The following is a 22,591-nucleotide window of genomic DNA, read 5'->3' as shown; positions in this document are numbered from 1 at the left end:
TCTAACCAGGCCCATGCACTCCCTGTACCCTCAGGCCTGCCAACGAGGGCACTCTCAGCACCTGGAACACCTGCTCTTCTATGGGGCTGAGCCTGGAGCCCAGAATGCCTCAGGAAACACGGCCCTGCACATCTGTGCTCTCTACAACAAGGTCAGCCCAAGAACTGTCTACTTGCCCCTTTAAAAGCACATGCTTCACACCAGTTCAAGAGCCCTCCATTCAAACATCTTATTCCTTGCAACCTTTGTTCATTCACCATTTCTACTCATCCATCCATTTATCTGTCCATCTACCTTTCTTGCTATCCACTCATGTATTCCTCCATCTGCCCATTCATTCATCCACTCATCCAACCCACTTATCCATTCATCTGCCCACCCACCCATTCATCAGTACGTCTACAAACTCATCTACCCATCCATCCACTTATCTATCATCTATCCACCCACCCATCTACAAACCTATCTACGTATCCATCCATCCATCCACCTACCTACTCACACATCCATCATCCAATCAACATCCATGTAGATGCACTCACTTATCCATATATCTACCCACCCACCCATCTTCCACCCATCCATCCACCCATCACTCATTTCTCCATCTACCAATCCATCCATCCATCCACCCATCCACCCATCCACCCATCATCTCTCCAGTCATCACCCACCCATCTGCCCATCGTGTTTAATGAGCTTTTCCCTGTGTCTGGCTCCAAGCTTTATACTGAGCTTCTGCTCTAATCCTTGGTGTCCAGTAAAGTTATGGAGGGTTGTGCTCCCTGGAGAGCCGTGTCTGGACTTGAGTGGAGGTGGGCTTCTGAAGGATGTCAGGACAGCAGAGGCAGATGAGTGGGAAAGAGTGCTCCAGGAAGGGAGCACAAGCTACGTACAAGACAAGAGGCCAGGCACGTTAAGTCTTTGCAGGGGACAGAGCTGTGAGCACAGTGAAGCCTGGGGATAAGCAATTCAATGTTGTGGGGAGGGTCCCTCTCGGGGAATTCTGGGAAGAGATGGGCTGTAACAAGGAGACAAAGGTCTCACCAGGTGGATCTGCTGCCAGCAGAAGCTGAGACTCCTTTGCCACCCGGGTACCAAGAGACCCCAGGTGAGCCAGGCCCTTTGGAGCTACAGCTCCCCACCCCAAGATTCTTGCCCTTGAAGAGCTGCTTGGGGGACTTCGGGGTAGGGAGGGCGGCACCTGCTGGGATGCTGCTGATTTGCTCCCCCCTCTTCCTCCAGGAAGTCTTCCAAAACAGCCCTAGCCCCTTCTGCCTCCCGAGAACTCCCAGTGCTGGGGATGTGGCGGGCATCCAATTGCCGCCTTGTGGCAGCGAGCAGGATGCTCAGCGCCAAGGGAGGACTGGTGTTCCTCAAACCCAGCAACATGGTGCTGGCATTTCCTTCCCGCTCGCTGCTGCTTTCTCTACCGCTCCTCTGTGCCAGGACCTCTGACTCGAGGCAGGTGCTTGACAGAGAGAGAGAGAGAGAGAGAGAGAGAGAGAGAGAGAGAGAGAGAGGCCCCAGCTCCGCACACCCACACCCGCACACCCAGGAAGAACCTGAACGAGTGCCTTCCACCATCTGAGGCTTTGTCCTCCCGGAAATGGGAGCCGCGTCAGCTGATTGAAAGGGATGAGTGGTCGCGTACATTAAGTATTCATCCCTAGAAGACAGCCGTGATAATAATTGTTATTATTAGCATCATCATCAGTGTCAATTGCCAGGATGCGGTCAGAAGGCGGGCATTCATCTGGGCAGGGAAAATTGAGTGCAGAGAATTATACAGCAGCCACTATTCCCCAGAGAGAGCCAGACGAGCGTGTTGTCTTGCCTTCTTCAGTTTTTCCCCACTAGCCCCCGTCATCTGTGAAATGGGTCAGTCGTGAATATCCCTCATACAAAAGGTCAAACAGGTGAACACTCTGCTTGCTACCGGATCCAGAAGATGATTAGCAAATATGAGTTCATCGTCCACTTCTATCCCCGTCTCTGTTCATTCTAGCCATCCAGCTGCCCGTGGGCACATCAATATACCCATTCACCACCTACCTACCCATTGGTCCACACACTCACCCACCTACCCAGCCGCCCATACATTCATCCATCCACCTACTCACCACCTAGCCACCTCTCATTCATCCAGTCACCCATTCATCCATTACCAATGCATCTATTCATCCACACACTCACTCACCCATTTCTCTACCCTTCCACCCATCTGTCCTCCTCTCCACCACCAATCAATCTATCCATCCATTCATCTACACATTGACTGGTCCATCCATCCACTAATACATCCATCCATCTGTCCATCCATCTAGTCATATACCAGTCCACCTACCCATCCATTCATCTACTCATCCACCCATCCATCTGTCCATCCATCTGTCCATCCATCTAGTCATATACCCATCCACCTACCCATCCATCCATCCATCCATCCATCCATCCATCCATCCTCAGATTCTCTAGGTTATAAACCTCCTAGTGGAACAGAATCTGGTAGATTCTGGTTCTATCCCAACCTCCCAGAACATGGCAATTCTTTTACGTCTATGCATCCATCCCTGAACCCATCCTTCTATCTATTTATATACTGTTTGTCCATTCATACGCCTATCTGGCCCAGGTCTGAGCTTCACCCTTCACTGCCTGTCCCCTTAGCCCTGCGGTATGTACATGTAGCCCCTGGCGGTCCAGTCCTAGACCGTGTTTCTCTCTCAAGAGCGGGGAGAGAATCTCATAGACTGCTCTGTCCTGAGCTCCAACAAACAGTAATCCTCACTGCAATGTGTGCAGTGAGCAGATGAATGAATGCATGACAGATTGAATGAGTGATGGAGCTGTGGATGGATCTCCAGCAGAACTATGCACAGTGCTGGGCTCAGAACTCTTGACAGGTGGCTGCTGTTTTTGACAGATTGAATGACTCAACAAATGAATGAATAATTAAGTGGCTTGGGCAAGTGAATATTGATTGGCAGCTCCACATCTTCCTTCTTCATCTCTTCTAAATGTATTTCTCGAGCACCTACTATGTGCTTGGTACTAGAGATAGGAGATGAATCAGAGACGGTGCTGACCCCAAGGGAGGTGAAGGAAGCTCTCAGCGGGTGGATGTTAAAACAAATACCCCAAGATATCAGTGCTAGTTTGTAAATAAACATGCGATTCTCCAGGTGCACAGTGGAGGGAGCGCCTCACTAAGACTAGGACATTTAAACTTGGTCAGACACTAGGGAGCTTGAGAACCATACTATAGCCCCATGTCTCTCGAGGTGGACTGTGGGGGGCATGAAAGCATGCAAAAACATACATATGTGGCAGCATAGGAATATAAAGTGGTACATGCGTGTGGTTGTACATGCTTACACACGGCACACAAACGGGACTTGCTTTGTTATCCAGCAAGTGATGTTAGCAGTCGGACCTAGACAGACAAACCCTGGGATCTGAAGGCCAGGTTCATACCCTGCTTGCTCCAGTAACTGGCTGCAAGGGTTTAGGCACCAATGTGGCCTTTTGATCCCATCCTGTAGAATAGACCTGAATTGAGGGCAAGTATACACTGAGCGGGGTTCCTATGTAGAAGGCATAATAAAGAGGCACTTCAAAATTCACATTCAAGGGAGCCAGAGTGGAACTGCAGGCCAATGTAGGTTCGTTCAGGCCAAGACAAAGGCCAGATGCCATTGAGTAAGTGTTCCTGGGCAAACCCTATAGGCTGGGCACTGCTGGATGAGGTTGGTGTTGTGCACCTGTGCCTCTATGTGACCTACATGGAAGAGAGCAGGTAACATAGAATATGGAATGTGTTGGCACACAGTGTTCTGAAGGAAATGGGTTAATATTGGCTTAGAGAGCACACTTATCCATGCAAGAGGGTCAGAGAGAGATAAGGCTATGTGAATGAATTCCTGTCAGCGCTCAGGCTGAGCAAGCAGATCGCCACGCATTTGAGGCCAGCATGGATTGCACAGTGAGTCCAGGCTATCCTGGGACCCTGTCTCAGGCAGACAGGCCTGCCTGTGATGGGAGGAAGTAGCCAGCATGGTTGGAGCAAGGGAATGTGATAGGTGTTGAGGTTGAAGTGGGCTAGCCAAGTGGGTTGTTCGGGTGAGGCCTCGGGCCATTTCAGAAACCTAGTTTAGCTCAGAGAGTGATGGGTAGTGCTAGGTGACAGATAGGGATGTGTATGTCCCCCCATTATCTCCCACCTGGCCCCCCACCCTTTATATTGTGTGTACTATCCCTTCTAGGTCTGGCAGAGAGTGCAATTAAGACAGATCTAGGGCACTGGGGATGACGGTCCAGAGCTTAAAAGCACTTGCATGCAAGCATGAGGACCTAAGTTCAAATCTCAAGAACTCATGAAAAAACAGTTGTGGCAGCATGAGTATGTGATCCCATGTCTCCTATAGGGAGATGGCAAGCAGAGACAAAGAACTCCCCCCTCAAAACTCACGGACCAACTTGCCTGACATAGGTAGCATCAAACAAGGGACGTTGTCTCAAGCAAGGTAGAAAAGAGCATTGTCTCCTGACCTCCGTGTGGGCATCATCACTCACAGAAGCACATACACACGTCATTCACACTGTTTCCACACACAGACACGCATGCACAAATACAGACCTGGAATGGAATCTGAGGTCAATCCTTCACGAGCCACATGACCTTGAACAGTGCAGAGAGCTTCGTTTCCTCTTCTGTGAGATAACCACAGTGATTTCTGCCCGGAGACTCACTTGGCGAGTTCCCTTCTGACACACAAGCAAGAAGCCCTTCAAAGAACTCAGAAGTGCTTTGCTCAGCCACATCTGGAGCCCAACCACCTTAGCAGGAGACAACTTCTGGAATCTGATGGTAGAGAGGAGAGATACTCAGCACCTCACAGGGTAGAGAGAACAGTATCCCCAACCCCAGCTCAGACCTCTCCTGCCCCAAACTGTCCCTTAGAAAAAGGTTAGCTGCCTCTCTTCAATGCAGCAGTCATCAGTAAGGGGAAAGAAGCAGGCAACATTTGTGTCTGCAGCAGATTCGATGTAACCCGATGTTTCTACAAATATTATCACTGCAATATGAAATCAACATAAATTACTAGAGATACATTTTTGCACCCTAAGTCCTTGAAACTCTGTGTTTATTTATACATTTTGTTGGACCCAGAACTTGCATGTGTTAGGCAGGCACCCTACACTGAGCCATTTCCCCAGTCCCTCACTGGGGGACTCTAGGCAGAGGCCTGCAACTGGACTACATCGTAAGCTCACTTTTTATCTTGAGACAGCATTTTGCTAAGTCGCCCACACTGGCCTGGACCTTGCAATCCTCCTGCCTCAGGCTCTGAAGTAAACCAGGATGGCAGATGGGAACCACCAGGCCTAGCTTCCCAGTGTGTTTTATACACATAGTCCATCTCTCCTCCCATCAGCCACATTTAAAGAGTGAGCTATATCGTTGAGGGGCTGCAGTCCCAGGTAGTGCTGCTTTAGGTCAGAGCATTTCTGAAGACCCCAGCATCACAGCTGTTACTCAGGCTGACTTACTATTAATTTTCCCTTCCTCCTGGACCACCGGCTGCCACTCTCAGGAGACCTGTGCCAGGATCCTCCTTTACCGTGGAGCAAACAAGGATGTGAAAAATAACAACGGACAGACACCCTTCCAGGTCTGTGGTTCTGGGCTAATTAGCAGTGCAGGGACTGGGAGAGGAACACAGAGGACCAGGGGCCAAAAGCACTGGCCGTGAGGAACGCTGCAAGGGGACAAGTTCTGGGAGAAGGGAGAGGATCAGTTGAGTCAGTGGTGTGGATGGCGGGGTGGTGAGTGGAAGACTGGGTTACAGGAATTCAAGATGTTTCCCATCCTTGCTCTCTCCTGAGCATCCTCCTGGCATCCCTCACCCCCTACAGGTGGCTGTGATTGCTGGGAATTTTGAGCTGGGGGAACTGATTCGTAACCATCGGGAACAGGATGTGGGTGAGTGAAAAGAAGTTGGGGGAAGGGAGAAACTGGGGCCTCCTATTGGGGATTACAGAGTTGGTGACCTGATTGAAGGGTGTCAGGATGGGACACAGATGTCTGAGGAGTTGTGGGGGAATAACTCGGCGGGTCACCACCCTCACTGTCTCATCTCTACCTTTCTTTCTCTCTCACCACCCTCATGGTCCCCACCTGCCTCTGTTTCCTCATCCTACCTGCCTGCCCCTGACCACTACTGTTCGCTCTCAGTACCCTTCCAGGAGTCCCCCAAGTATGCAGCCCGGCGTCGGGGACCCCCAGGCGCAGGGCTGACTGTACCCCCAGCGCTGCTGCGGGCTAACAGCGACACGAGCATGGCGCTGCCTGATTGGATGGTGTTTTCGGCCCCAGGGGCCTCATCCTCTGGGACCCCTGGCCCTACCTCAGGACCCCAGGGCCAGTCACAGCCCTCGGCCCCAGCACCAAGCTCAGTAGTGGGACCCTCAGAAGTGCCAGCAGCCCCCGAGGTGCCCGGGCACGCTCCCCATCCCGGGGGAGACATCCTGAAGATGCCAAGAGACAACCTCGAGGCCGACCCAGGTAGGCAGGACTACGTCCCGCTCCCCGCCCCCCAAACCAGCCATTCTAGCCCCTACACAGCCAGCCCACTTTCCGTCCCAAGAGTGGTGGATCCCATACCTACCTGCAGCTGTAATTGTCTCATGAGCAAAATAAAGGCGTTAGGGGGTACCTGGCCTCACTCCTGGCGTGGGTGAGATAGAACACTAGAAGAAAAAGCTGCAAGCTAAGGGCACAGACAGATAGCAGGGAGAGAGAGAGGAAAGAGCAGGAATAGGGACTTGGGATGGGCGTGGACTTTGGAAGTAACGTACAAGGCTGTGCACGAGTCCAGGGAAGGGAAACTGGAAGCTGAGAGGACAGGGGAGGGGGCCGTTCTGCAGTAAGGATGTCAGGAAGAGAGGGTGGCCTGTCCCAGGTCCCAAGAAGTGGAGAAGGCTGGGAACAGTTGGCTGTGGCCTCTGGACCTGCCCCAGGAGGAAGCTAGGAGTCACTGAAGGCTCCTGAGCTGGGGGATGTATCAGCGCAGCTTCAGGAAGCTGAATCAGGCTGTACTTGCAGACCGTGGGAGGGGTGGAGCCAGGAGCCTTAAAACGGGAATGGGGGGTGCATCTGGTCTCCCAAGGACACCAGAGCTTGGAAAACACTCAATCCCTGTCCCCGCCCTGACGCTCTGCCTTCCTTCCATCCAAGGACCCCTGTCCCTCCAGAAGTGCCTTGTCCCTCCACTCTCCCCTGCCTCTCACAACTTCTGTGTATGCAGCTCCAGCGGGACACCCCGAGATGGGCCGGCTGGGGGAACTGGGGGCTCAGGGGGCCCTGGGGGCTCCCTGGGTAGCAGAGGCAGACGTAGGAAGCTCTATTCAGCGGTACCTGGACGCTCCTTCATGGCGGTGAAGTCATACCAGGCGCAAGGCGAAGGGGAGATCTCTCTGAGTAAAGGCGAAAAGATCAAAGGTGACAGAGTGGGACCCGGTTGGGACAGGGGGAGGGGGAGGGAAGCTCAAAGACCTCCTGTGGTGTCCTATGCACTCTGGGGACTTTAAAGACCCCTGAGAGGTCCCTCTTGGCTTGGAGAAGAGGGAGGCAGCATATGGTACAATGTCAAGAGGAAGAGGGAGCTAAGCATTGGAGGATGGATTGTCACATGTGCGCATGAGTGCTTGAATGTGTGTGGGCACGTGTATGCTGGTGTTTGTGCATGTGTGTAGTGTGTATGGGGAGGCCAGAGGTTGACATCCTCAGTCACCCTCCCCCCCTTTTTTTTGGTTTTTTTTTTTGTTTGTTTGTTTTTGTTTTTGAGGGAGTGCCTCTTGATAAACCTGGAGTTCATTAACTCAACCAAGCTACCTAGCAAGCTCCAAGAACCCACCTTTCTCTGCTTCCCTGTGCTGGAGTTACAGACTCTCACAGCCACACCTGGCCTTTTATATGGATTCTGGGGATCCAAATTCAAGTCCTTGTGCTTGCAGAGCAGGCCTTTCATCTCCTGGGCCATTTTCTCAGCTCTTGGAGCTTTTCCTTTTGAGGCATGGTCTCATGTTGCCCAAGCTCTTCTCAAACTCGCTGATTAATGCAAGTTCACCTTGTGCTTCTTTCTGGTTGTCCTGCCTCTACCTCCTAGCTACCAGAATGACAAGTGACAATGCCTGGCCTTCTCCCTGGAGGACAGTGACCGTAGCACATGACCTGCAACCTTCAAAGCATGGGCAGTGTGTGTTCCTGGGTAAATGGGTGCCTTGGAGGTCCACGCTGAAGGCAGTAATATCCAGAGCAAACCGGATAGGTTCTGCCAGATTCCAGTCCACCCAGGAGCTCTGCAGTACAGTAGTTGAGCAGCAGATTGTCTGTGCTCGAAGCTTCACCCCCCCCCACTTAGAGGAAAGAGTTCTAGAAGCCAACTTCTCTGAACCCCAGCTTCACTGTCTTTAGAATGAGACTCTAGAGAGAATCATGAAAGTCACCAAGTCTCTTAGGCTCAGGCTTTGGATACTGCCTGAGAGCCAGTCTTCTTCCTCAGAAGCACTCAGAGACAGACCAGAGATGACTGGACAAACAAGGAGGGTTCTCCCAGAGGACATAGATATGAGGAAGACCTCCCCGGATTTTAGAGGCCCTCATCTGGCAACTTGGATCTTTTGCAGGGCTCAGTTGTCTATGATCCTATAGAAGGCAAGGATAGGAAGGTCGATGGTGTGTGTGTGTGTGTGTGTGTGTGTGTGTGTGTGTGTGTATGCATGTGTGTATATGTGTGTGTTCATGTGTGTATGTGCATGTGTGTATGTGTGTGCATGTGTGTGTCTGTGTGTGTGTCTGTGTGTGTCTATGTCTGTGTGTATGTGTGTATGTATGTGTATGTGTATGTATGTGTGTATGTTGTGTGTCTATCTGTTATCTATCACGTCTGTATGTCTCATGTATCTTTTAATCGATCCTACAATCTATGTTAGATTTATCTACATTATGTATCTATCAATCCATTATATATCTATCTACTTATTTGTATTTTTAGCAATCTGTGTACATATCAGTCTTGAGGTAGGGTCTCACATTATAGGCCAGCATGGCCTTGAACTCACTCTGTAACCAAGACTCGCCTAAACTGGCAACAGTCTTCTTGCCGTAGCCCCCTGAGTGCCAGGATGGTATAGATGAACTAGCATGTTTTGGTTTCAAACATTCTGTACATTTATGTAGAAAACTCTTCCATGGTCTCTTTGTATCCTCAGCTACTAGAGTGCTTCAGGTTATAGGGATATCTGGATGTCTTGTCCATTCAGTTCACGTACTGTCATCTGGCCTTTCTCCAAACACCATTTTCTGTCCATTCCCTCATTAAAATGGTGGGGATTTTATTTTTTGTTTGTATATGTGTGTGTGCATGCATGCATTTGTGTGTGTGTGTGTGTGTGTGTGTGTGTGTGTGTGTGTGTGTGTGTGATATGCCTGGGTGAATGTGGAGACCACTGTCTGCCTATTTCTTTGAGGCAGAGAGCCCCACTGACTCCACCCATCTTAGAACTGGGACTATAGGCATGCATAGGACACCCAGCTTGTTACATGCCTGCTCGGTCCTGAACTCTGGTCCTAATGATTGTGCACAAATGTTCCTAACTACTGAGCCATCTCTCTGGCCCTCCTTCCATTTCTGAGAGCTTGTTTGGAGGCTCTAGCAGGGGCTTTCAAATATTCACATACCCTTGATTGAAGAATGGCTCTCCTCTGTGCGGGAAGGCCATTCTCCTAGACTGAGTGCACACTTCAAGGGATGCACATAGAGTAGTGAGGAAGGAAAGGGACATCTGCCTAACCAGCCAAGCCAGCCAGATCGTCCAAATCAACCCTGGAAGTCAATGGGGTGAGAGATGTCACAGCTGGGCTGCCTTCACGTCCACCTCCACTCTTTTTTAAATAATAGTTTTAGTTTATATGTATGCATGCTTTGTCTACATGAATGTATGTGTACCATGTGTATGCCCAATGCTATGGAAGTCAAAAGAGCGCACCAGATATGCTGGGATTGAAGTCACTGATGGTTGTGAGCCACCATGTGGATGCTGAGAATAGAACCTGGGTCCTTTGCAAGAGCAGCCAGTGCTCTTAACCTCTGAGCCATCTCTCCAAGCCCCACCTTCCTATTTGTTTGAGACAAGGTATCTCGCTATGTAGTTAACTGAGGACTCACTGTGTAGACAAGGTTGATTTTAGACTTATAGCAATCCTCCTGTATCAGCCTCTGGAATGTCAGGATTAAAGGCATGTGCTGCCCAGCCTCTTCTGTCCCCTTGATCACTATAGGTGTTCTTCTAAGGGCTGCTAGTCTGGAAGCTCTTCTAGGGCAGGAACCACATGGGTTGTGTCCAAATGTGTCTGTCCTGGTACTTGACACTTGATCAGCACTTAGTAGGTTTTTCATGAGCAAATGATTGATCTCAAGCCCAAGCAGTCAGGCATGGTAGACCCAACTGAGAGCCCAGATCCCTGGATGCCCTCTGTCTCATCTGTGATATGGGGCTTTTGCTTGTGTCATTACCCCATATCTTCAGGGGAAGGTATGCAGGGAGAAGTGTCGAGGAGCCTCACGGCGACTTCTGTGTCATCTGAGCTATGGTGGAGACTTTTCAGTGTGGTCCTCGCATCTTTGTGTGTGTGTGTGTGTGTGTGTGTGTGTGTGTGTGTGTGTTGTGTGTATGTGTATATGGAGTTGTATGCTTATGCATGTAGAAACTAGAAGTCAGTCTTTGGTGTTGTTTCTCAGGGCCAATCCTCCTTACTGAGGGATTCTAGGCAGGGGCTCTACCACTGAGCCACACCCCCAGTCCCTCACTGGGGGATTCTAGGCAGGGGCTCTACCACTGAGCCACGCCCCCAGCCCCTCACTGGGGGATTCTAGGCAGGGGCTCTACCACTGAGCTACAGTCCTAGCCCTTCTTTCACTTTTTCTTTCTGAGACAGCATCTCACTAAGTCACAAAGATTGGCTTTGACCTCACTCTGCAATCCAGGCACCTCTTAAATTTTCAATCCTCCTGCCTCAGCCTCTTGAGAAGCTAGATGACAGGCCTGTGCTGTCAACCCCAGCTTGCCTTCAGCGTTTGTGCCCAGAAACAGCTGGGGAATACTGGAGATACAGAAAAGACAGTGTGTCTGTTGCTGTTAGCATCCTTATGGCCACAGGGGCAGAGTGGGGGAGGAGCTAGGCAGAGACTTGAGGGAGTGGCAAGGGTAGGAGTGGACACAGCTATCTCCAGAGCAGTCACCCGAGTCATGGGGCTTTGGGGACTTAAGGAAACCTCCACTAGGTTGTGGGTGGTAACCAGAAGGGACAAGGACCAAGGGAGGATCATGCCACAGAACCCAGAATCTACCTGATACGCTCCTCTTATAGTAAGGAAGTTCACGTGCAAGAGTGTCCCAACTTGGCTCCCCATCATGGTCTCCCCCATTTCTCAGACCTTCCCTTCTTTTGCTTGAGGCAGCATCTCTTGTAGCCCAGACGGGCTTTGAACTCTCAAGTCCTGGGAATGACGTTAAAGTCATCATCCCCCTGCCTCCATACCTGGGGGTATAGGTGTGTACCACCACAACAGTTTTGTTTTGGGTTTTGAGTGTGATATACACACACTTCTGTACAGGTGCACACATTCAGAGGGCTCTGGGTGTCCTGCCGTATCACTCTCCGACTTATTCCCTTAAGGCAAGATCTCTCACTGGGCCTGGACGGAGCTAGGCTAGCGGTCAGCAAACCCCAGTGATGCTCCTGTTTCCCAACAGCAGTGCTGAAGTTGTGCGTGGCCACGCCCAGTTTTCGTTTGAGCGTAGCTGCTGACATCCAAACTCTGGTCCTTAGGGTCGTACAGTAAGCATTCTACCCACTGCGTCATCCCACCACCTCCAATCCTAAGGTTTTGTTTTGAGTTTTGAGAGGGTTTTGTGATATGGCCTAGGCTAGCCTTGAAATCACATACACAAATCCTGCACCAGTTGTTTCTTTTTGAGTTGTTTTTTTTTTTCTTCAATGTTGCGTGTATGAACCTTTGGCCTGTGTGTGTCTATGCACCATTGTTAGCCCCTGGAGCTGGAGCCGCAGATAGCTGTGAGCTGCCATGTGTTTACTGGGAATCGAATCCAGGTCCCCTGGAAGAGGACTCAGTGCTCGTACTTCAAACATATCTTAAGGATATCTTTGGGTGTTGGGATAACAGGACAGTGTGCACCAAGTGTGTTGGGAGCAAAAGAGAAGCCTAGAAACCTCAAGAAGGGCCTGGAGTTCAGTTGTCAAAGGGCTTAGCCCTGGGTTCGATCCCCAGCACTGCGTAACTGGCTCTGGGGTGCATACTGTCAGCCCAGCACTGATGAGGTGAAAGAATGTGGGTGCAAAGTGCAAGGTCATGGTCAACTTTAAGTGAATTTAAAGCCAACCTAGAATACAGGAGAACGTGTCTCAAAAGTGTAGTGGGGCAGGGGAGGAGGGAGAACAAAAAGAGGAGGAGGTGGGGGGAAGAGAGGAAAAAGAAAAGGAAAAGGAAAAAGACAACTCAAAACATTTCTCTGTTCCCACTGTCCCATCCAGTGCTCAGCATCGGGGAAGGAGGCTTCTGGGAAGGCCAGGTCAAAGGTCGAGTTGGCTGGTTCCCTTCTGACTGCCTAGAAGAGGTGGCAAACCGTTCCCAGGAGGGAAGACAAGGTAACAAGGAACCTTCTCCGTCGCACCCTGCAATCTTCCCATCCCTCCTGCCGCCCGACAGGAGTAGCATGCAGAGGTCTGGGAGTAGGCTTGAGCTTGCTGTTTACAAAGTGAGGGACCAAGGCTTTATGTCCCTGCAGAAAGCCGAAGTGACAAGGCAAAGAGACTCTTCAGGCATTACACAGTGGGCTCTTACGACAGCTTCGATGCCCCAAGGTAAATGTCCTCACACCCTTAGGTGCCCCACCTCTCCCAGCTCCCTTCACACTGCACACTTTAAGCCCGTTTCTCATCTTGGTCAACTTGAAAGCCCAGAGGAGGCAGAATTCCACTAATGTAGCAACAGCCCAGTCCCAAATCCGCCTCTGGCAGCCACTGAGACCATCTAATGTGGGTTGGGTGTGTCTGGGGCCCTGGGTTCTTGTGTGGGGGCTAGTTAGAAGCCCTGGTCTCCTTCCTGTTTCCCTGTCTGTGTGCAGTCTCATGCTGTTGGACATATGTACACCCTGTATGTCATACCAGCGGGGGGGTGGGGCAGGTGGAACCCACAGGACCCCATGGGTGGGGACAGAGAGAGGGGCACACTGACACCTGTCCCCTCCTTGGCTGCTGGCTGACTTGCTTCTGAAGTCTGATCGATGGGATTGACTCAGGGAGGTGAGAGGGGCGGGGTAGGGTGGGGATTGGGCCAGGATGGGATGCTTGTCTATGGGGGATGAGAAGGTGTATGTGTGCATGACCAGAGTTGAGGAGTCCCAGCGTGTGGACGTGTCTATACCAGTGTGCATGACGCATCCACGTGCATGTATGGGCAGAAGGCCCTCAGTCGGATCACTGTAAATAACCCTAAGGAAAGCTGTGTGCTGCAGCCCTCAGTGCATTATGGGTGCATTTGTGTCGGTGTTGACTGCGTGGCTGGCTTTGCAACACGTGCGCTTCTCTGACTGTGGGCAAGCACTGCCAGAGAGGCCCATGTGTCTGCTCACACGTGCACAGGTGACAGATCTCTCTACACGCCCCGTGTCACTGTGTGTTCTTTGGTGGCCCCAGTGTGCGTATGTCTTCTCTTCTATGATTGGTCTGGAATCCAGAACCTGGAGTGCTGAGGGAGGGAAGGGCAGAGGAGGGGATGAATCCAGGGCCACAGAGTTGTGCTCTGGGGAAGGAATATCATAATCCAAGGTCTAACAGATGACACCCTCCTCTGCCACCCCATCCCACCCCAATCCAGGGAAGGGTCTCCCTGTTCACAGTATCCCTCCATTAAATGTATCCAAACCTGTGTCTGTGTTCTGGCCAGTGGGGGAAAGGTCTGGGTTGGGGGAGGAGAAAGGAATGGGTGGTTGTTGACAGGGTGGGGCTTGGGTGCCAGCCACCCTGTGCCCCAGGGTCTGAGGCGAATCATCTTGTGCCTGTTCACGGGGTACGTCTCTGGCTCTGGGCCCTGGTGAGTATGGAGACTCCCTCTACCCCAAGTCAGCCTCTCTCTGGGGGTGCTCACCTGGGCCTGCCTGGTCTTAGGGAGGTATCATTCTCTCCAAAGACTGAGTGGGGAGAGGTGTCTTCAACCCCAGACTCCATCCACCTTTCCTTATCCTGTCTTGCTCTTTCTGTTCTCCGCCCCCCACCCCCACTCTCCTAGGGCTGAGGTATGCCCAAGCCCATTCAGTCGTACCTTCTTCCCTCCGCTCTACCTGGCCCCGTCTGCAGTGACTTAGCTTGCCTGCTCACACCTTGCATCTTACTGTTGGTCCTTAGCATCTCAGCTGGAGCTGAGCCCTGTTTGCCTGTGTTCCTACACCAGAGTGTGTGCCACCATGTGCCACCGCACTCCTTCTGCCTTGGGGGTGCAGTGGGGGTCCACTGCTCTCTGATGAGTTGTGGTATATGTGTCCCCTCACTACTCTGTTTCAGTGTTCTTGGTCCCAGTTGAATGTCTTGGTTCCCCCCACCCCACCCCTTCACCCTGCCTTTCCCTACTATTTTGGGGATGAGCTGTGTGTCTGTCTGCACTGAGGGTGGGCTATTTGCCATCTCTTGGGGAGGGGTCTACCTCTCTCACCCTTGGGTGTCCCTTGTCCTGAAAGTGTGGTTCTGTCTGTCTGCGCGTCCCCGCACGCGATGGCGTGCCATCTTATATGATGTGTGGCGCTGCGTCCTTCTCCCCGCGCTCCCGCTCTCTGGCTCTCTCTCTCTCTCTCTCTCTCTGCACCTGCGCGGAGAGGACTCTGGAAAGGGGGGAGTATGGATTGGGGGGGACAGACCGGAAGTGACTCCCTCCCCCTCCCCAAGCCTTGCCCCTCCCCCTCCTCCCGCCAAAGGGGCCCCCGCGTTACCCTCCCCCGCCCGTCCCCCCTCCGTCCGGCTGCCCGGCGCAGGACGCCAAGGGGTTAACGCGGGGCCGCTGCCGCCTCTGGAGCTGTCCGCGGTGCTGGAGCCTCAGCCATGCGCTGTCCCCCGCGCGCCCCCCGCGGCATGTGAGCCCCCCGGGGCTGCCCGCCCTCCCGAGGGGGGGTGCGCGCCCCCTCCCCCGGCCCCTCCCCCCTCCCGGCGCGGGTCAGCATGAGGCGGGGCCTGGGGGCCCGGACACGGGGGTTCAGCCGAGCAGGGACGCGGCGGCGGCGGCGACGGCGGCCGCGGTGGTGGCGGGCGGCCCGGATCGGGACCCGGCAGGGGCCGGGCCGCGGTGGCGATGGCTTTGTCTGCGGTCGGGGGTGGCCCCGGCGGGGGCGCCCTGCCCCAACCGCCCCCTGCGCTATCCTCCAGCTGGCCCGCGCTGGGGCCCCGGAGGCGCAGCGTCTGGTACATTTACAGGTAACGGCGCACCGCCCGCTCGTCCCCCCGCACGACCCTCCGTGCGTTTAGGGCTCCCCAGACCTGTCCGGTGTCCTCCTCGTAGCCTCCCTTCCCTAGGCCTGAGCCCTTCCAGACCCTCTCTCAGCATCTCAGCAACCCGGTTCTCTTCCACCTCCCTCCTTCCTGGGCTTCAGACCCTGCTCCAGGGCCTCCTCTGCTATTCACCAAGACTTTTGCCTCCCCTCGAAACCCTACGAAAGGACCCCACTACAGCTGTACTCTGCAACCCACTCTTGCCCTTTTTGGCACCCCTAACTCCCCTACCCTAAGGAGTACTTCCCCAGGGCCCCCAAACAGATACCCCAGGCCCCCTATCCCTCCAATCCTTTGCATCCCCGCCCCTCTTCCTAGAGTCAGCAAGTCCCCCCATTCATACTCCCTGTCTCCCATTCACAGTCTGTCCCCCCACACACACACCTCCATCACACAGGCATCCCGCCCCCGGCCTTCCCTCCCCTCCTCTTTTTCCGCTGCGTGTCACTGTGCGGCTGTGCGTGTGTCAATGATGTGTGTGCGTATGACCGCCTGCGGGTGTGAGAGACAGACAGAAATGGGGAGGCTGTGGGCTCCCAGCCCACCCCCCACCTATGTCCATCTGTGTGTCCCTGCGTGGGGGTGTCTGTCTCTGTGTGATTTGGAGCCATAGCGAGGCTGTCTGGGGACTGTGCGTGTATGTGCGCCTGTGTGTGTCTGTGTGCGTGCGCGCACACGTGTGTGATAGAGTGCATCTGTCCCAGAGACTGCGGCTGTGTTTCCCAAGACCCAGCCTCCTAGGCCTGGCCTGCCCCCTCTTCCCCTCCCCTCCCCCTCCCCCCAGTTTGCTCTGTGTTTCTGTCCCTGCGTGCCCTGCTCCGTGCCCTCCCCAGGAGTCTGTGCATGGGGAGGATCGACCCTGGACCCCGAGGTTCTGCCCTCTGCGGGGATGGGGGCACGTGGGCTGAACCTCGCCAAGCTTCTGCATGGGGCTCTGGCACCTGCCTGTGTGCTGTTCTCAGCATGGGGACAGGGGCTGGCTTTCTTGCATGCGGGGGCCCTGTGCAGGCCGCGGAGAGGCCCGCCGAGATGGGAACACAGGGAGGGAACGAGGACTGGAGAATGCACTGTGGATGGCAGCCGGCTCCAGGCTGTGGCATCCTGAGTGGGCAAGAGGGACCTGGGGTGGGGGTGGGGAGCGGTCGCGCCGCAGTCTCCATGAGGGAACCAGCAAGCCCTGGAGACCTTCTCTGGGACACGGCGGGATGGCCTGGGGAAGGACATGGTGCCAGCTCCTCATGGGCAGGTAGTCCGCACCGCGAACGGTGGTGCTGTGATGGACTCAGAGGGAGCGGGGGTGGTGGTGCAAAGGGGGTTGCTGGGTAGAGGGGAAATGGGACGCGTGGGTGCTGGAGAGGGGTTGGGTAATGGCGTTTGCGGGTTCTGGGTGCCAAGAAAGGTGCTGGGGTGAGAATGGAAGACCGGCAGTAGGAAGAGGATTGGGGGGCGGGGACCCAGCCGGCACCTCAGCCTGGTGTATGCAAGGAATGTGAGCTGAAGAGGCTGCTAGGAAAAACGAGCATGGTCTGCAGGGCAAGCTTCTCATCCCCAAAGGAGAAAGAGCTCTCCGTAGTGGGCAGGCGGTGTGAAAGGAGCGTGGGTGTTATTGGGGGACACTATGAGCTTCTCTGTACAGGAGACAAGAGAATGAGGGCCAGGGATTTTGGAGAGAAGGCAGACAGGGGTGAGGAGGTGGCAGACATATGAAGAGGTCACTTAAAAGAAGGGATGACTGAGTGCCCGGGTGGTCTCCTGGTATATCCTAAGGGCATCCTCAGACTGGCTGACTGACGGGATAGTTTTGGGAGACATGGGAATAAAAGGAAGGTGTGCAGTGAGACAAAAAACAGGAAGGAGGCTCACAGGGAGGAAGGACTGAGGCATCGGCAGGAAGCTGAGAGACAGGAGAGCAAGTAGGACATTTGGGGATGGGAGTACCACATCTGGCAGAGGCATACACAGTATGAGTTATGGAAATAGATACTTCTGCAGCATTCTGGGGTCCATATGAGAGGGCCCAGTGGTAACGGAGGGTGCTACTGGGGTCTGTGGTTTGGGGGGCGGGGAGCAACCAGCTTCTGGTCTTGACAATTCTAGCTGGTATAAGATCTTGAACAGGCCCTTGCTCTGTGCCTCAGTTAACCTAGCATTAAAGATGGGAACACTCACAGTCCCTTCCAGGAGTGTTGTAAGGACTTAAGTATTAAATGACCCAAAGAGTAGTTGGCATTGCATGGATCTTGATGGGTTCCTTGTGTGACTGGCAGAAGTTAGGATAAACTCCAGAGGCTAGAGGGACAGTTGGGGGTTGTCTTAGCTAGGGTTTCTATTGCTGCAACAAAACACCATGATCAAGAAGCAAGTTGGGGAGGAAAGGGTTTATTCAGCTTAACACTTCCCCAGCACTGTTCATTATTGTAGGAAGTCAGGACAGGAACTCAAGCAGAGAAGAATCCTGGAGGCAGGAGCTGATGCAGAGGCCATGGAGGGGTGCTGCTTATTGACCTTGTTCATCCTGCTTTCTTATAGAATCCAGGACCTTCAGCTCAGGGACGTCCCCCGCCATAGGCTGGGCCTTCCCCATCAGTGGGTAGTTATGAGATGCCAGGCTCCCTCCTTCCACATAACTCTCGTTTGTCAAGTTGACGTAAGACTAGCCAGCACAGGGGTCTCTGCTGAACTCTGGGGTAAACCATGTGTCTGAGGTACTTGGGTGGTGTGATGTGGAAGGAATTGTACCTTTAGTTACCCAGATATTTTCTTGGGTGTTGAAGAATGTTACTTATCAGCCAAGCATAACAGTGCACACCTTGAATTCCAGCATTCAGGAGGCTGACAGATAGGGAGGCAGAGGAAGGCAGATAGATCTTTGTGAGCTCGAGGCCAATCTTGTCTACACGGTGAGTTCCAGGACAGCCAGAGCTCCACAGGGAACCCTATCTGGAAAACAATGATACCGTGTCGCTGGAAAGTTTCTTAATCTTTCTGTGCCTGACTTACTTACCTGTAAAATGGGAATGAGTGGTATTTATGCCGTCTTCTTGGACTGGCTCTGAGGAAGGAGATAACCCAGTGAGTGTTGCAAAGGGTTTTCAATGCCAGAAGCAAGCACTTGGCTTCAGCATACGAACAAGAGACTTGCTTGTAGCTGAGGGCAAGATACTTGGGAGAAGGCTCGTGTGTAGAGCTGGGGCTGGAAGAGATTGCAGGGTTTGATGATGGCTCACATCATCACCCCAACACTGGGGAGGCTGAATCAAGAGAATTGTAATGAGTAGACCAGCCTGGGCTGGAGGGGGGGAGGGAGAGAGGGAGGGAGAGAAGAAGAGGGAGGGAGGAAGAGATTGATTTCAGAACACGGGGAAGGTAAGGGTGGCAGGCAGGCATAAATGACTAAAAGTGACTTTGCCTTGGTGGGGTATAAAGGGGGAGCCTGAAGGGCACTGTGGCCTCCTGGGAAGGTTCTTGGAAATGTGGAGAATGTGTCAGAGTAGTGAGGACAAAAGGCTTATAAGAGTTTGTCACAGTGTGGTCAGGATGAGGCTACCCCAGAACTCACAGTCAGAGCCAAACTGCCTTGACCTCCTACCAGTCTCCCAGGCTGCCCATTCACCTTCCACCTCATTCTCCTCCCCCCCAGCCTCCTTAGACCCATCCCTTCCATCTACCCTCACCCTTCATTTCTTCAGCCCTTCAGTCTTTTCCCAACATGTGCTCCATTCAGCTGCCAAGACTGCTGGGGGCAACTGGGGAGGGCTGTGGGATAGGAGGGGGAAACCTGTGGACAGGATTATTGGTCTCTGGATAAGTGCAGAGGCTGGAGCATTCCTCTGTGTACATGCATGATGTGGTACTCATTGAGTACAACGAGGAGGGAGGGAGGCAGCACCTGGGCTTGTGCGGAACACTCGCTGCTGTACACGGGGTGCATAGGTTTTTGCCATGGAAACTGTGTGGGTCATGGGAGCTTACATAGACACTGATGGAGGGGAGGCGGCACCAGAATACAGTAGGCACACAATTAGGTGTTATCCCCGTGCGCTGGGAGGTACTCAGAGGGCGTGTGATGGGAATACACTGATATCAAAGTGAAGGGAAGTCAGGATCAGGGCACATTGGGATGTGTGGAGGTGTCACTGAAATATCCTGGAGTACTTGTGGAGGGCTGTTAGCTGAAAGCGTGGGGGTGGGTAATTGGGGGAGTGTGTGGATATTATTGGAGTAGCTTAGAGCCATACAATCTAACTGGGATTTGGTAGGGGGAGGAGTGTCTGGGCATTGCTGCAACACAGAGGGTGCATGGCACTGGCCCTGGGTTCTAGATGCTATCAGAGACTGGTGCTGCAGTGAATTTGGTCCTGGTGACACTGAGTGTTCTGGGGTATTCTGAAGGAACTGGCTTGAGGCAGAGCAGTTTAGGCGTTCCTGTCCACATTGGGAGGGACCATGGAATGGCTGTGGCTTGCCGAGGGGGTAGAATGGTGATCGAGGAGCTGAGGCTGTGCTACAACCAGCCTGAGCAAGCACGGAAATGGGTGCTAGGATTGGAGTTTTATCAGTTTCCTCTGTGTTTGTGTCCTACTGAGATGAGCTGGTGAGATATATGGCTTTAGAACTGACGCCATATTGGGGGGTGGGGGGGATTGGTGCTTATTTTTCCCAGTACTAGAGATAGAGCCTAGGGCCTTAGTGCTGGCTAGGCAGGTGTGCTACCATGGATCCACAACCCAGACCCTCTCTTGGGGACTCCAGGCAGATGCTCTAGCACTGAGTTGAACCCCCAACCCCTCACTGGGTCTCTGGACAAGAGTTTTACTGCTGAGCTATCCCTCGCTCTCTCTTCACATTATTTTGAGATAGAACCTCCCTAAGTTGCTCAGGCCGTTCTTGAACTTTTGATCAAACGCCCTCAGCAACCCCCTCCAGTAGCCGGGATGACAGGCCCACATCATCAGGGCTGGTCATTGGTGTGTGACAGCATGTGTGACTTATCAAGGGACTCCACCGTCAGCACAGTCCACCGGAACTTTCTATAAGGGACAGGAATGTTCTGTGTCACCACCATTGTTAGGAACATCGTGTGGCCATCTTACCCAAGGGGACTGACACTTTAAATTTAATCTTGATTAATGTTGATAAAAATAGTCATGTGCAACTAGCAGCCATCGTCCTGGACAGGGTAGTGTAAACATTCTTTTGGTCGGCTTTGGTCCTCTGGAGTGTTCCTGTAGAAAAGGAAAGAGACGGGTAGTATGTTTGCTCTCTTGACTTAACGCCTTGGCCTAGGGACATGGGGTGGGCTCTGTGCTGCTAAGCCCTGCGTGTGCAATGCCACACACAGGCACAGTAGTGTGCAGTGTTCTGACCTCCTCTACAGGCAGGGGGTTGCCCCATGACAGGCTTGGACACCAAAGCACAAAAGGTTAAAGTCATAGGTTCAAGGTCACAGGCAAGAAACTGCCAGCCAGGACTCAAGCAGGGCTGTGGTAATTCAGAGCCTCTTCTGCCCACCCCACTGGATGCCTGGTGCACCGTGGGCTCGGTAACAGCTCTGCTGAATGGATGGGTGGATGGATTCACGGAAGGATGAATGAGGAAAGAGTGGGTGGAAACAAGAGCACCCCAGGCTTTGAGGGGGTGTCTTGAGCATAAGTACAGACTGGATGGGGTGAGGAACTGCAGTGAATGGTCTCTAAGCAGGGGCTGGGGTGCTCCTGATGGGGTGGAGCACCAACTCTGTGCCTCATGAGCCCTTCTCCACCCCCACCCCCCTCCTGCCTCCTGCCAGTGATTACATCATCAAGGAGAAGACAGTCTTACTGCAGAAGAAGGACAGTGAGGGGTTCGGGTTCGTGCTCCGGGGGGCCAAGGGTGAGTGCTGGCCAGGGAGGGGATGGGAGAGCCTCTGATCCAAGAAGCAGGGCCTGGATAGGGAGGATGGAAAAAGAGAAGGGACCCCACACACACCCTTAAGCCCACCCATTACCCCACCCTGGGGTGCTGGTCCCTCACTCAGCTCCAGTGAGTCCTCTGTGACTTGGGTCTGAGCCCCATCCCCTGCTCGGCCTCTCCACCCCCTCCCCTCCGACCCCGCCGGCTCCTCCCCGTCTGCAGCGCAGACCCCCATCGAGGAATTCACCCCCACCCCGGCCTTCCCGGCGCTGCAGTACCTCGAGTCTGTGGACGAGGGTGGCGTGGCATGGCGGGCTGGACTACGGATGGGAGACTTCCTCATCGAGGTGAGCCCTGGCCACACTATCCTCCTGGGGCCCCTGGTGATAACCCCCTATGTCCACAAGCTGTGTGCCACTTCTGGGCACCCATTCACCCCATTCAGTCTGTGGAATCACCCACACCTGTCCAGCAACTCTCCCTAGACCCATGAAAGGTGCTCATGCTAGGAGCGGTGGCCCACGCCTGTCATTCCAGGACCACTGCTGCCACCACTAGTTCAAGACCAGCTAGGGCGACCTAGTGAGTTCAGGCCAGCCTGAGCTACACAGTGTAACTGCACCTAAAGATAAACATTTTAAAAAGCATAGCAGAATTGTCCCCCCTACATATGCAATACAAGGACATGAAGGGTGTGGAGGTGACTGGGCGTGCACAGGCTAGCCCAGTCTTGGGATGTGGGGATTACAGAGAACCACGAACGGACGGAGGGGAGAGGGAGGGGAGGGGGTGGGGTAGAAGGTCACTGTCGGGGACTCTAGAGCTAAAAGGATTCTATCCTTCCTTCACGACACAGGTGAATGGACAGAATGTAGTGAAGGTTGGCCACCGCCAGGTGGTCAACATGATCCGACAGGGAGGCAACACACTGATGGTCAAGGTGGTGATGGTGACCAGACACCCAGACATGGACGAGGCTGTCCACAAGAAAGGTACTTCATCACAGCTATGACCTTAGTTCAGTCAGTAGAGCACTGGCCTAGCACACACAGAGCCTGGGTTCCGTCCCCAGAACTG

At 53.4% G+C, this 22,591-nt stretch overlaps 1 protein-coding gene across 1 annotated transcript in view; it reads left to right on the top strand.

The window, feature by feature from the left end:
- Nucleotides 1-22,591, top strand: part of Shank1 (SH3 and multiple ankyrin repeat domains 1) — a 47,016-nt gene that overhangs the window by 7,392 nt on the left and 17,033 nt on the right. Inside the window, 12 exon segments of the mRNA XM_032893776.1 lie at nucleotides 35-151; nucleotides 5,598-5,675; nucleotides 5,920-5,986; nucleotides 6,239-6,439; nucleotides 6,442-6,568; nucleotides 7,311-7,504; nucleotides 12,620-12,733; nucleotides 12,874-12,949; nucleotides 13,364-13,390; nucleotides 21,411-21,493; nucleotides 21,737-21,861; nucleotides 22,371-22,506. Coding sequence (XP_032749667.1) covers nucleotides 35-151; nucleotides 5,598-5,675; nucleotides 5,920-5,986; nucleotides 6,239-6,439; nucleotides 6,442-6,568; nucleotides 7,311-7,504; nucleotides 12,620-12,733; nucleotides 12,874-12,949; nucleotides 13,364-13,390; nucleotides 21,411-21,493; nucleotides 21,737-21,861; nucleotides 22,371-22,506 — 1,345 coding nt within the window.

Source organism: Rattus rattus, chromosome 2, assembly GCF_011064425.1.
Source record: "Rattus rattus isolate New Zealand chromosome 2, Rrattus_CSIRO_v1, whole genome shotgun sequence".
NCBI classification, from domain to species: domain Eukaryota; kingdom Metazoa; phylum Chordata; class Mammalia; order Rodentia; family Muridae; genus Rattus; species Rattus rattus.
This window is presented reverse-complemented; position numbering and strand designations above follow the sequence as displayed.